General features: G+C 40.3%; 1 protein-coding gene across 1 annotated transcript in view; it reads right to left on the reverse strand.

The window, feature by feature from the left end:
- The window catches only part of LOC126188483 (sodium/potassium/calcium exchanger Nckx30C), a 1432322-nt gene that overhangs the window by 1035059 nt on the left and 384051 nt on the right, over window positions 1-13212 (reverse strand). Inside the window, exon 3 of the mRNA XM_049930087.1 lies at window positions 386-409. Coding sequence (XP_049786044.1) covers window positions 386-409 — 24 coding nt within the window. The remainder of the gene's footprint in view (window positions 1-385; window positions 410-13212) is intronic.

Below are 13212 nucleotides of genomic sequence, written 5' to 3' on the forward strand. Positions count from 1 at the left end.
TATGTCTACTGCCAATGTATGACAGCACAATGTGCCAGAAAGTGTGTGAGAAAGCTTAAACATACTACAGTACTCCCTTAACACGTACTATGTCTGCCAAACTGTGTACATCATGCTCTTCTCACTGTAATACAGCATATTTATGTACCTCTCAAAATTACAGTTTAATGCTTAATAACGACGATACAAGCTGCTTCGCAATGTTAGATATGCAATGAGAGAAAAAATAGTGAAAAAAGAGAAAAAGAGACAATAGTAGAAAAGAGAAGTGAGTTTTTGTGAGGACATGCGATATGCACGCGTGCAGGAGTGTACAAAACTAGGCAGCTAAGGTCTGTTTTGACAACGAGCAAGGAGTGAGCAAAGCCAGGGCGCCCACACTCACCAGCGTCTGTGCTGCGCTCTGGTGCTGGAAACGGAAAAAGGATAATACTGTTTTAGTTCGAGCAGCACACACACCACATAGAGAGAGAGAAGACAGACAGAAAGACAGACAGACAGATCGGTCAGAAGAACAAAGGGAGCGGCCAATCGGCCGCAGATTCACGGCCCAGCTAACAGCGGCAGTGCGAAACGGCGCCCCAGGGGGCAATGTTGGGGCCTTTTTTTACAATGCTTAACACATTACGGGACTTGCAAGCACCGGCAGAATAATATATTGTTACTACTGACATTATTAACTACATCAACAGTGTCAAAACATGTATAAATTTTGAATGTTGCTAAAACACACTAACTCAAAAAATCCTTAGGTGGTGATTGTTTTCTCGGTTTATTCCACGAAGAGCCATTTTTTTTTTTTTGAAGAGTCTGTTTTTCTTTCGCTCAAGATTGGGAGTAAAAAGACTGCAACCTCGAATCAGTAATTTTAATATTCATTGAATTTAACATTTTTCATAGTTCACTATGTATCATTCTCTGTCCTACAAGGCATTATTACAAGCATGTAAACATTTTTGTTGAGTAACGGCGCCGAACCATACTGCTTCTTAGAAAACGAATCTCTTGAGTAAACTAGTTTTATCTATACCAGAGGCACCATTTTTATTAGTAATGAATAATATCTTTGAATAGAAGGAATATTGTACCAATAACAAATATTATTTATTTTCACATATTTGCAAATTTTGAACATGAGTGTATATTATTTTGTACTGGTAAAGGAAGAAGGGAAGACGCCTTGTGATCCTCCTAGTTGATGAGAACGAGACGTATGAAAACGTGAAAAAGATAGGTGCTCGTCTTATTTTATGTTACTATTTATTATGGATATGAGAGCCCTTAATGGATCATTCTGATCCTTAAACTACACAAAAAACTTGATTTATGATCGTGTAAAATGTGATTGAATTTCCTGATGTACTCTTTACAGTGAAACAATTACAATAATACCAGCGTAAGCATCTGCAGCCATTGGTCTTTCCGCTTATGTAACAGTGCCATCGCGTTGTTTTATAAGTAAACGCTAGGGCCACTGTTCCAGACTATTGACTTCATGCTGCTCCTGATATCACTGCTTCGCAAACTGAGCAGCAGGAGAGACCACACAATGTCTAATCGTTCTATTGTCCCAAAAGAAAACACGACACTTGCAACAGTGCCCGAAATATTGATGTGTAAAACAACAGGACGACTCATTCACAGGACTGGAAATTTTTTGCGGAGTAATTACAATAATGCTCTTAGAAAACGAAAGACAACGATCTTTCTGACATACATGAGTCACTCTGCAGCCATTCGTCTAATTTTATTGTAGTTAAACACAATGTTATCCAAATATTAGAAACATCCAACGATCCTATTTGTCATTACAATGATTTTGCAAATGGACTGTAATTAGATACACACATTTATTGTCTGATTCCTTACATGCTTTGTATATGTGCAGTTCATTAATAATTAGAACAAATATTTCTGTACCATAGCACAAGTTAAATAATCCGTTCCCTCAGCCTTTTCTTACACAGTTTTGAAAAATACAAGATATTTAGTGTGCCAGAAAATTATCAGTATGTTCAGACTCTTGAGTATAACTAATCATTTGTCATAATTAAAGTCACAGTAGCTAAAATACTGACTTAAAACAGTATAAAGTAGTTTTGGGAGTTTTAGGTGTCGAACAGCATCCCGTCTTTACTGAAGTCTGCAGTTTATAGATCACCTAATTTTCAAAAGCGTTAAACTACAAAATAATGGTTTCGCTGCCAAGGTGACTACATACCGCAATGCCAACGCCTGTCGTTAGCCTAACCCTTCAGCAGCAATTATTAGTTTGTACGCTCCACAATGCTGTTGTGACAAGCGTGACTAAGTTCGATGCAATCTGACGTACTGTAAAATGCGATTGAATTTCCTGATGTACTCTTTACAGTGAAACAATTACAATAATACCAGTGTAAGCATCTGCAGCCATTGGTCTTTCCGCTTATGTAACAGTGCCATCGCGTTGTTTTATAAGTAAACGCTATGGCCACCGTTCCAGACTATTGTACTTCATGCTGCTCCTGATTACAAGTTCGAAATGTTCCGTGTGTGGTCTGAAACTGTAATTACATTTCACTGTGCTTCTGATACAAAACACGAGGCGTATTCCGAAAGTAAGGTTCGATCGGTAGCGAAATGGAAACCAATGTGAAAACCAAAAGCGTTTTAATTGCTATAGCTAGCCACATCTTCCAGCAACATCTCTACGTAGTCGCCGCCCATCTGAGACATTTGTCGTAGCGCTGTACTAGCTTTCCAATACCCTCGTCATAGAAGGCAGCTGCCTGCACTTTTCGCCGATTCTCTAGGTTGATTTTCAGTTCGCTGTCTGTGCAAAACGCTGACTTCATAGCCAGCGGTTCATGTCATCAGAGATGAAAATCAGAGGGAGCAAAGTCCGGGTTGCGTGGAGTGCAATCAAACACTTCCCATCGAAAACGCTGCAGGGGCGTCCTCATTACACCTACCGAGTGTGGCCGAGAACTGTCATAAAGAAGGAAATGCATGACAGTTATGTTATATTGGCTGCATCAGTTCAGGCGAAATCTGCGGCTCGCACACATACTTGGCGGGAAACACCATTTTCTACGCATTTTTACGTGCTCACTGTGCGCTCAGAGCTGAAAAGACAGATGTGTCGCGATCAACAGACGCACTAGAGACAATGTCCAACACACCTAAGCAAAGCTTTATCGGATTTTCATTGTACTTTCCATTTCGCAACCGATCGGACCTTACTTTCGGAATACGTCTAGTATTTCCTGTTAACTGGCATTTTCTTCTTCAATTCTCAAAAAGTTCGAATAATTGCGCACTATGTATATAGAATGTGACAGAGCGATATCGATAAAGTGAGGGGATGTACAGGGTGTCTTAAGGAAGAAATATAGGCTAGGAACCCATGTCCGAAAACGTAGTTCAACGACGCATCACAGAATGAAAGTTAGAGGGGCTAACCCCTTGTGCTAGGCCGCCACATCTGCACCAAGTCTGAATCATTGGGTCGTACAGTTTTCAGGATGTCAAATAGCATCTAATCTGACCACAGTGGTCACAACAACACTGTGGAAAAAACAAACTAGCATTTGCTGCAGAAGAGCGGCAGGCGTTACCCTCTGTAACTTAGACAATTTGTAGCGTCATTAAATGGCGTTTCCGGACGTACATTTTTATTCTAAATATGACAGTCAAGACATCTTCTGCAGTCCCAAAAGTGATCTGTATCTTTTTGTCATACCCTAAGATTGAAGTAAGAGAGTGAGTTTATTTAAACCGCACGAACAGAAATACTTCTAGGCACCAGGAAGGAAGACAAGTTTGATCAGCTATAATGAGCAATAGCAGGAATAGAGCTGCGAAGCTGTTTACTTTTCTTCGGCAATACTGCTTAGATAAAAGGCAATACACAAACATACCCAAGTGACAGATCATAATTCGTCTACAAATAAAAAAACTGTGACCTGATTTCATTGCCGACGAAATGGACTTAAAACACTTTTTTACAAATATGTGTTTAATTCAACGTTAAATAAATTATGTCGTCGTAACAACTGAAAGACTCCCTTCATTGAAAAATATGTGGTAAAGCGAATACATGAACAATTCCTATTTGCACAAGAGGCGGCCCAATATCAAGTCAATTGGTCTCCGAAGGTCTCCAAAGGTGACTTTCTGTGGCTGTTTGGTCAAATATTATCCCAAATCACGATTGTTGGATGAATGCAATTTCAAGAGCGGATAGAGGGGATCCACGACCTTGTATTTCGCAGCGTGCTCGACAGGCGAGGTGTCGCACGCTCTACGTCCACCCAAATCCTCCAAGACTGTGTCGTAAATTTAACGTCCAGATATGATTGTTTGGAAACATTTCAGCTTTCAGCGCATTTATCCTGCATTGATGCAGATTTATGACAGCTGGCAGGAAAATGCAACTTGTACGGTCACGTAGAGAATGCATACTGCTTAAATGCTTTGATGATTTTTCTTTGATTCTTTAGTTGCAGGAGTCTTCTCTGTACAAAGAGTTAATCAACATTTCACACCAATTTTATCCGTGCCGTATCAGCGTAAGAGATAGTGAACCTACAGACGATCGAGCTGTCAACGGCGTAAACAAAAGCCAAGTATTCAATTCCCATTGGAATCAGAAAATTAACATAAGAAGGTGGCACGCTGATTCGCTGTGTCAGTGCCATTAATGTCTTTGTATCTCGTGGTTCATGTCACTTATTTTATGATGCACGTTTTGTACGGGGTGATACAGTCCTAGACAACACGGGAACCAGTTATTTGACACATTTTTTGTCGTAAAAGCTGTAAAATACTTTTTAATTTTGCCATAGAGAAATGGCTCTCCGTACTGACTGAAGGATGTACTTAAAACATTCATCTATTATACTTGACAGTTTTGGATTTGCTATTTAAATATATTGCAATTTTTCCATTCGAGTTGGCTGAAAGTACTCCAATGTGAACTCGTGTCAAGATATCCCATCACTGGTCGTTTCAAAACTACAGCGGTGTTTCCGAAATCCTGCATGCTTCAGCGAAGTTTCCGTGCATCTCAGGAAAGAAAAAACTGATCGATTAGTATCTGACCCAAATGAGGCTTTAAAAAAATGTCAAAAGCCATTTCTCCATGGCAGTTCAGAGGTGTTTCAGGCTTTTACGATCCCAAGAGATCTGTAGTAAATTACTTGTTCTACAACTTGACAGAGTGATTTAAGTACTGAGCTGCAATATCCTTTATATTAAAGCACTTCACGTTGTTTGAGGCTCATTCCCCGTCAGTACTGTTCTAGCTCCTTATGTTCTTCGTTAGTAACTTGACTACGTCATTGATAAGATATTCTTTCGAATGCCGCGCGGAGTGGCCGCGCGGTTTGAGGCGCCATGTCACTCATTGCGCGGCCTCTCCCGCCGGAGGTTCATCATCCCTCGGGCATGTGTGTGTGTGTGTGTGTGTGTGTGTGTGTGTGTGTGTGTGTGTGTGTGTGTTGTTCTTTGCATAAGTTAGTTTAAGTAGTGCGTACGTCTAGGGAATGATGACCTCAGAAGTTTTGGCGCTTAGGAATTCACACATTCCTCTAGAAATCCTCACCGGTGGTATTTTGGTAAGGCGGAGGAAAGTAGCTGAAGCTAAAAACGCCCTCAGTGCTGTTATCAACTTGCCAGCAGCTGCTAATTGGTCAGCATCATTGATGGGAGGACGGGGTTATTGACATTTTTATGAGACAGGAGTAGATATATTGTATATGTTGAAAAACTCGATGAATTTCCATTGTTGCGCAAGCAAAGAGATTCTTACCCAAGTATTAGGCCTTCCTGCTTAGTCTGAAACATACTGTCCCAGAAATAAACTGAAAACAGCACCATTTCCCAGTTCCGACTATGGTGTTCGGCAAAACATTTTATCTGTCCTACTACAAGCTCACCTAGCATTTGGTTGAAAAAAAAATTATAGTCTACAACCGATCGGATCGTGAGCAACCAACCCATTCTATTCTGCAACTGTTTAAGATACTTAAAACATACGTCTATTGAACTTGATATATTTTTGCGAATAGACAATTCAATGTATTTAAGAAAATATATATATAGGGTGTTAATGATTTAAGTGCAAATATCGTGATCATTGATACCTTAATATGTAGCATGTTAGTTTTTTCTCTGCTTCTGCCTGTCTTCCTAAAACACATCACATAATTTACTAACTGATGTTTCCTGCCCAGTCATAACTGCGTTGTGGATTATGCCTATTAGTATAGACTTCCCGTTTTGCGTCCATGCATCCCCACTTCAGTACCTGTCCTTATGCCTAGAGGAAAGTAAATATGAATGGCTTGCTTGCGCCATGCGTACTTGGAGGTACTAACCAACCTACAAACACGCTACTCGAAATAGCTATAATTATTAGTCTGGTAGTGAAGTAAAAACCGATGCAATTTTGTTCAGTAACTGTTCACAGTCACTAATAGAAATATCTATACTTATACCCCTAATAGCCAGTATATTTGCAAGGAGTGCAACATGACAGCGTGAATAATACATTTAGCACACTGCAGCAACAACTCAAATCAGCGCGAGTCTAACAGAACTGAAGGACGCTAGACAATTTGGCAATGTGTACGTGAATTTGTGTGTAAACTCTGAAGTTTCAAAGTGTAGGTGAGTAGCTGACCAACCCATCTGATCCAAGTTATATATAATTATCTGATGAGTCGCAGCAACATTATTAAATTAATCTTTCTAGAACCGTGATGTGACACGGTTTCAACGGAATTTTTGACAGATAGTGGCACAGATGCGACCCCCCACCCGCCCTCCCTCGACGTCAAGGGCTCAGCAACTAAGTTTGGAACAACGGTTGGAGACTTAAGTGTAACACCGATCTCAGTCGGAGGTATTTCCAGACACCAGTAAGCGAGCTATGGCCGAGAAAAAGAATTACTCCCATAGAGAAAAATGTATTATACGACCCCTAAAATCATAGCTTCAAATGGTTTTGAAACCCCAGACATTTCCTGAAATCTGTAACTCTTTTTACTGCCCATTATCTTCCACTGGAGACAAGGTTATTATGGTGTTGGTGGTAGTGGTGCTTATGACACAATGTGCAATTTATTTCTCAAACAAACAGTTATTAGTTACACGCTAATGGAACCTCATCTATTTTACAACAGAATGTCGTCAAATAAAATGTTTGTAATAAACAATGGAGACTCCAAGTTGGAATATCAACAGTGTAGGAAAAATAGATTGCTACTTACCGTAAAGATAACATGTTAAGTTGCAGACAGGTACAATTAAAAGACACACATATGCTTTTTTCCACAGCTTCGTCAGAAAAAGAAAGAGAAACGCAAACCTTTCAAACACACAAGCAAGTATATCTCACGCACACATGACCACTAACTCCGGCAGCTCAGATTCTGGTGGAAACTGCCGGACTTGGCGATCATGTTTGTGAGAGGTGTGCTTGTTTCTGTGAATGAATGGTGTGTTTGTCTTTCTTTTCTGACGAAGGCTGTGGCCAGAACCTTATGTGTAAGTGACTTTTAATTTTTCCATTCTGTAACTTAACGTGTTATCTTTACGGTAAGCAGCAATCTTACTTTTCCCACATTGTTGATATTTGTAATAATTAATATCTTAAGCAAATGTATCTCATGAATGAACATAAACCCACAGCAATTGAGCATTATCTAAATTTCCCTTTCATGGTATTTAGTAAATGTAGAAGTGATGTTTGCGATTAACGAAAAAATTTCCATAGTCATTTACTTCATAGCTACTATTTTAAAAAGGACGCTACTCATTTTTATGAGTGAAAAACCCTACCGGATCGGCTGAATGGCAATCGTGTGGTGTAATTCTTATAGCTGATACAAGGGTCTACTGTTAAAAGTATATCCAACCACACAAAAAGGCACACAAAAAATATGTTACGAATTCACTGTCCACAAAAAAAACATACATAAAGCAATGAATGCCGATCTGTTAGCCGAGCGTGTTAAAGCACCGTTTCCGGGACGGGGACGTCCGGCCAAGGATCAAATACTCCCGGCGTATTAACGATGAGGATCTGAGTACCAGCCAGACTGAATGGTATTTTAGGCTGAAACTTCCTGGCAGATTAAAACTGTGTGCCGTGCTGAGACGCGAGTTCGAGTCTCGGCCCGGCACACAGTTTTAATCTGCAAGGAAGTTTCATATCAGCCCACACTCCGCTGCAGAGTGAAAATCTCGTTCTGGAAACATCCCCCAGGCTGTGTCTAAGCCATGTCTCCCCAATATCCTTTCTTTCAGGAGTGCTAGTTCTGCAAGGTTCGCAGGAGAGCTTCTGTAAAGTTTGGAAGGTAGGAGACGAGGTACTGGCAGAAGTAAAGCTGTGAGGACGGGGCGTGAGTCGTGCTTGGGTAGCTCAGTTGGTAGAGCACTTGTCCGCGAAAGGTAAATGGTCCCGAGTTCGAGTCTCGGCCCGGCACACAGTTTTAATCTGCCAGGAAGTTTCATATCAGCGCACACTCCGCTGCAGAGTGAAAATCTCATTCGGGATTTTAGGCTGTTTCCCACATGTCACTACGTGAATACTGGGGTGATATCCAAGTCCGCCTCAATCACAGGATTAGCAAACATTTCGCTCAGTTCCACATGAATAACACTACACGCAGACAGTTGGGATATACATATTGTGTCTTGGAAGATAATGGGGTGGTGACAGGAAGGACATCCGGCCACTCTTTATTTTTTTTTTTTGCGTCATCAGTCTTCTGAATGGTTTGATGCGGCCCGCCACGGATTCTCTCCTGCGCTAACCTCTTCACTTCAGTATAGCACATCCTCAGTTATTTGTTGTGTGTATTCCACTCTCTGCCTTCCTCTTCAGTTTTTATCCTTTACAGCACCACGGAGGCTAATCCTTGATGCCTTAACACATGATATATCATACTGCCCCTTCTCCTTGTCAGTATTTTCCGTAAGTTCCTTTCTTCGGCGATCTGCGAAAAATCTCTTCATTCCTTATCTTATCAGTCCACCTGAATTACAACGTTCTTCTGTAGTAACAGATCTCAAAGGCTTTGATTTTCTTCTGTACCGGTTTTCTCACAGACCATGTATCACTACCATACAATGCTGCGCCTCATAGTACATTCTCAGAAATTGCTTCCACAGATTAAGGGTAATGTTTCATACTAGTAGATATCTTTTGTCCAATAATGGTCTCGTTGCCTGTGCTAGCCTGCTTTTCGTGTCCTCCTTACTTCATTCGTCATGGTTTATCTTGTTTCCAAAGTCGTAGAATTCCTGAACATCGTCTACTTCGTGACCATCAATTTTGATGTTAAGTTCCCTACGTTCTCATTTCTGCTACTTCTCATTACTTTTGTCTTTTTCTGGTTTACACTCAATTCATATTCTGTACTCGTTAGACTGTATATTCCATTCGGCAAATCAAGTAATTCTTCTTCACTCTCACCGAGAACAGTAATCTCATCATCAAATCTTACCATTGACATCCTTTCACCCAGAGTTTTAATCTCACTCTTGAACCTTTCTTTTGTTTCCGTCATTGCTTCTTGGATGTATATATTAAACAGTTGGTCTGGGAGACTGCATCCCGTCTCACACCCTTTTTAACCGCAGCAGTTCGTTCTTGGTCTTCCAATCCCATTCCTCCTTTTTGTTTCTTGTACATATTGTATATCATCCATCCTTCTCTGTAGCTTCCTCCCACCTGTCTCAGAATTTCGAACATCTTTCACCATTTCACGCGGTCGAACTCTTTTTCTAGAACGACAAATCCTATGAGCGCACTTTGATTTTTCTTCAGTCTTGCTTCCGTTATGAAGCTAAAAGTCAGAACTGCCTCTCTGGTGTCTTAACCTTCCCTAAATCCAAACTGATCTTCATCAAACAGATCTCCAGTTTTGTTTCGCATTCTTTTCTATATTTTTCTTGTCAGCAGCCTGGATACATAAGACTTTAAGCTGATACTGCGATGGTTTTCGCACTTTTGTCATTGATATCTTAAGGATTGTGTGGATAATATTTTTCCAAAAATGTGATGGCATGTCCCTGTTTCATAAATTCTACTCACCAACTAGAATACTCATTTGGTTGCCATTTGCTCCAGTGATTTCAAAAAATCCTATGGAATGTTGTCTATCCGTTCTGCTTTATCTGATCTCACGTCCTCCAGAGCTCTACGTCAGGATCCCCGACCTCTTCCTTATCGACTCCAGTTTTTTATTCTGTAAAGTCATCGGACGTCCTCCCAGTCATAAAGACCTTCAGTGCACTTTTTCCACCTATCATCTCTAGCCTCTGCATTTAATAGTGGAATTCTCGTCGCACTCTTAATGTTACTTCCCTTGCTTTTAATTTCACCGAAGGTTGTTTGGTTTTTCTGTACGCTGAGTCAGCCGTCCGATGATCATTTCTTTTTCGTTGTCCTCACATTTTTCCTACAACCGTTTCTCCTTACTGTCCTGCACTTTTATTTTATTTCTAAGGGATTTTTATTATTGTATTGCTGTCTTTCCCTGAACATTTTTGTACTTCCTCCTTTCGTCGATCAGTTGAAGTATTTCTTCGGAGTTACTTCCCTTGCATATATGTCTGACTGTCCAACATCATGTGATTGTCCTTTTTAGAGATGTTCAACCCTTTTTAACTAAACAGCCTACTGTGATGTTTCTTATCACAATTTCTACATCCTTGGCGAAATTCAAAAGCGTCTTCTCTCTCCTCAGTATTTCAACATCCCCCTTCCTTCCATTTTGCTTGTTCCGGATGTGTCTCTTAAACTTCAGCCTACTCTTTATCACTCCTAAATTATGATCTGAATCTATACTTGCCCTTGTGTACGCCTTACAATCCAATATCAGATTTTGTAATCTCTGTCAGATCATGATGTAACTCAGCTGGAACCTTTTGGTGTCTCTGGGTCTTTTCGACGTATGCAACCTCCTGTTGTGGTTCTTGAACAGATCTTAAATTTATTGCGTAACTAAATTACTCTTCCATCTCTCTCATTCCTACTGCCAGGCTCATCTTATCCTGTAACTCTTTCTGAAATTCCTTCCCCTACAACAGCATTCCAATACCCCATGACTATTAGATTTTCATCTCCCTTTTGAATTATCCGTTGAATATCCTTCTTTATATCTTCATCTTCTGCTTGCGACGTCGGTATGTATACCGCAACTACAGCAGACGGATTTTGCTTGTCATCGTATCTGCTGTTGTTGTTAGATCAGATGTCCTCATTTTGTTACCACCTCATTTCACTGAACCCCATCGTATCTAGATTGAGCCTTCCCATTTCCCTTTTCAGCTTTCCTACTACCTTATAATTTCGACATCCCTTGTCCCGGCTCGTAGAAGCTATTGGTTATCCCATCTTTTTCTCATAGTCAACTCCCCTTTCGTAGTCTCCTCCTGGCTTTCCGAATGGCGGACTAATCCGTTATCTTTAGCCAATGGAGAGATCATCATGACACCTTTATCAGTTAAACGTAACATATCCTATGAAAACACATTATGTCTCTTTTATGCAGTTTGGCTTAGTACCGCACCTACGCTTATTGTCAAAAGAATGCCCATATGGGGCATCAAGTCAAATTTTTGACTGGAATGAGGCTACATCAAGTAAAATTTGTGACTGGTTTGAGGTCCTTTTGATAGGGAGGACGCAGCATGTTATCTTGGATGGAGAGTTGTCCTCAGATGTAGAAGTAACTTCGGGTGTGCCCCAGGGAAGTGCGTTGGGACCCTTGCTGTTGATGTTGTATATTAATGACCTTGCAGACAATATTAACAGGAAAATCAGGCTTTTGCAGATGATGCCGTTACCTACAATGAAGTACTATTTGAGAGAAGCTAGATAAATGTTCAGTCAGATCTTGATAAGATTTCAACGTGATGCAGAGAATGGTAACTTGCTCTAAATGTTCAGAAATATTAAATTTTGCACTTCATAAAACGAAAAAAATTCAGTATCCTATGACTATAATATCAGTGAGTCTCTGTAGGAATCGACTAACTCAAACAAATGCCTGTGTGTAGCACTTTGTAGGGATACGAAATGAAATAATCACATAGGCTCAGTTGTGGGTAAAGCACGTGACAGGCTTCAGTTTGTTGGTAGAATACTGGGGAAGTACAATCAGTCTACAAAGAAGATTGCTTTTCTACGATCCATCCTAGAATATTGCTCAAGTGAGTGGGACCCGTACCAGATAGGACTAACAGGGGATATTAAATGTATACATAGAAGTGCAGCACGAATGATCACAGGTTTGTTTAATTCGTGGGAGAGTGTCACAGAAATACTGAAGGAACTGAACTGGCAGACTATTGAAGGAACTGAACTGGCAGACTATTGAAGACAGACGTAAACTATCCCGGGAAATTCTATTAACAAAATTTCAAGAACCCGCTTTAAATGAGTACTCACGGGATACGCTAAAATCCCCAATGTACCGCTCGCATAGGGATCATGAGGATAAGATTAGAACAATTACTGTATCAAATAATCATTCTTCCCTCACTCCATACGTGAATGGAACAGGAAGAAATCTTAATAACTGATACACTGGGACGCACCCTCTACCATGCACTTACGGTTGTTAGCAGATTATAGATGTAGATGTAGACTGCTGATGACTTTTATTCAAATTTTAAGCAATGGAGAAATTCGAACCAGGACGCTAACCATCCTAGACTACCAGTATTAACTTATGTATGAATTATTAAGAAATGCAGACACATTGCAACCACACCTGTCTAACATTATTGTATTTCCTGTGACTGAGACATAGTGTTGCACGGTTGTGAGAGGGCATAAATGAGTGACTGTACTCAGTTGCCGTAAGAAACCAGTTTGCCCTTTTTTCTTTCTTCTAAATTCAAATATAGTGAACTTTTGCTTCGGAACATAGACTACGGACACCCAAGTGACGAGAAGGTTTCCAAATGGGGCAACGGTATTATGAAGAACATTTCAGGCTTATAAGAACCTTACATTAGCACTAAAATTCTACTCTGAATAGCGTGTAGGGGATACATCTGCTTTCATAGATTTTTAAGGCAATAACTCTACCTTTCGGATGTGTCTATCTTCGATTGAGGTGCACGTTCAGCTTATCTTTTTAGTGTGAGAGACGTATAGTAATAAAACTAGATCTCACTTTACGATATCAAGTGGAATGTGGGAAGTGGGAA

Source organism: Schistocerca cancellata, chromosome 5 (genome assembly GCF_023864275.1).
Source record: "Schistocerca cancellata isolate TAMUIC-IGC-003103 chromosome 5, iqSchCanc2.1, whole genome shotgun sequence".
Taxonomy (NCBI): domain Eukaryota; kingdom Metazoa; phylum Arthropoda; class Insecta; order Orthoptera; family Acrididae; genus Schistocerca; species Schistocerca cancellata.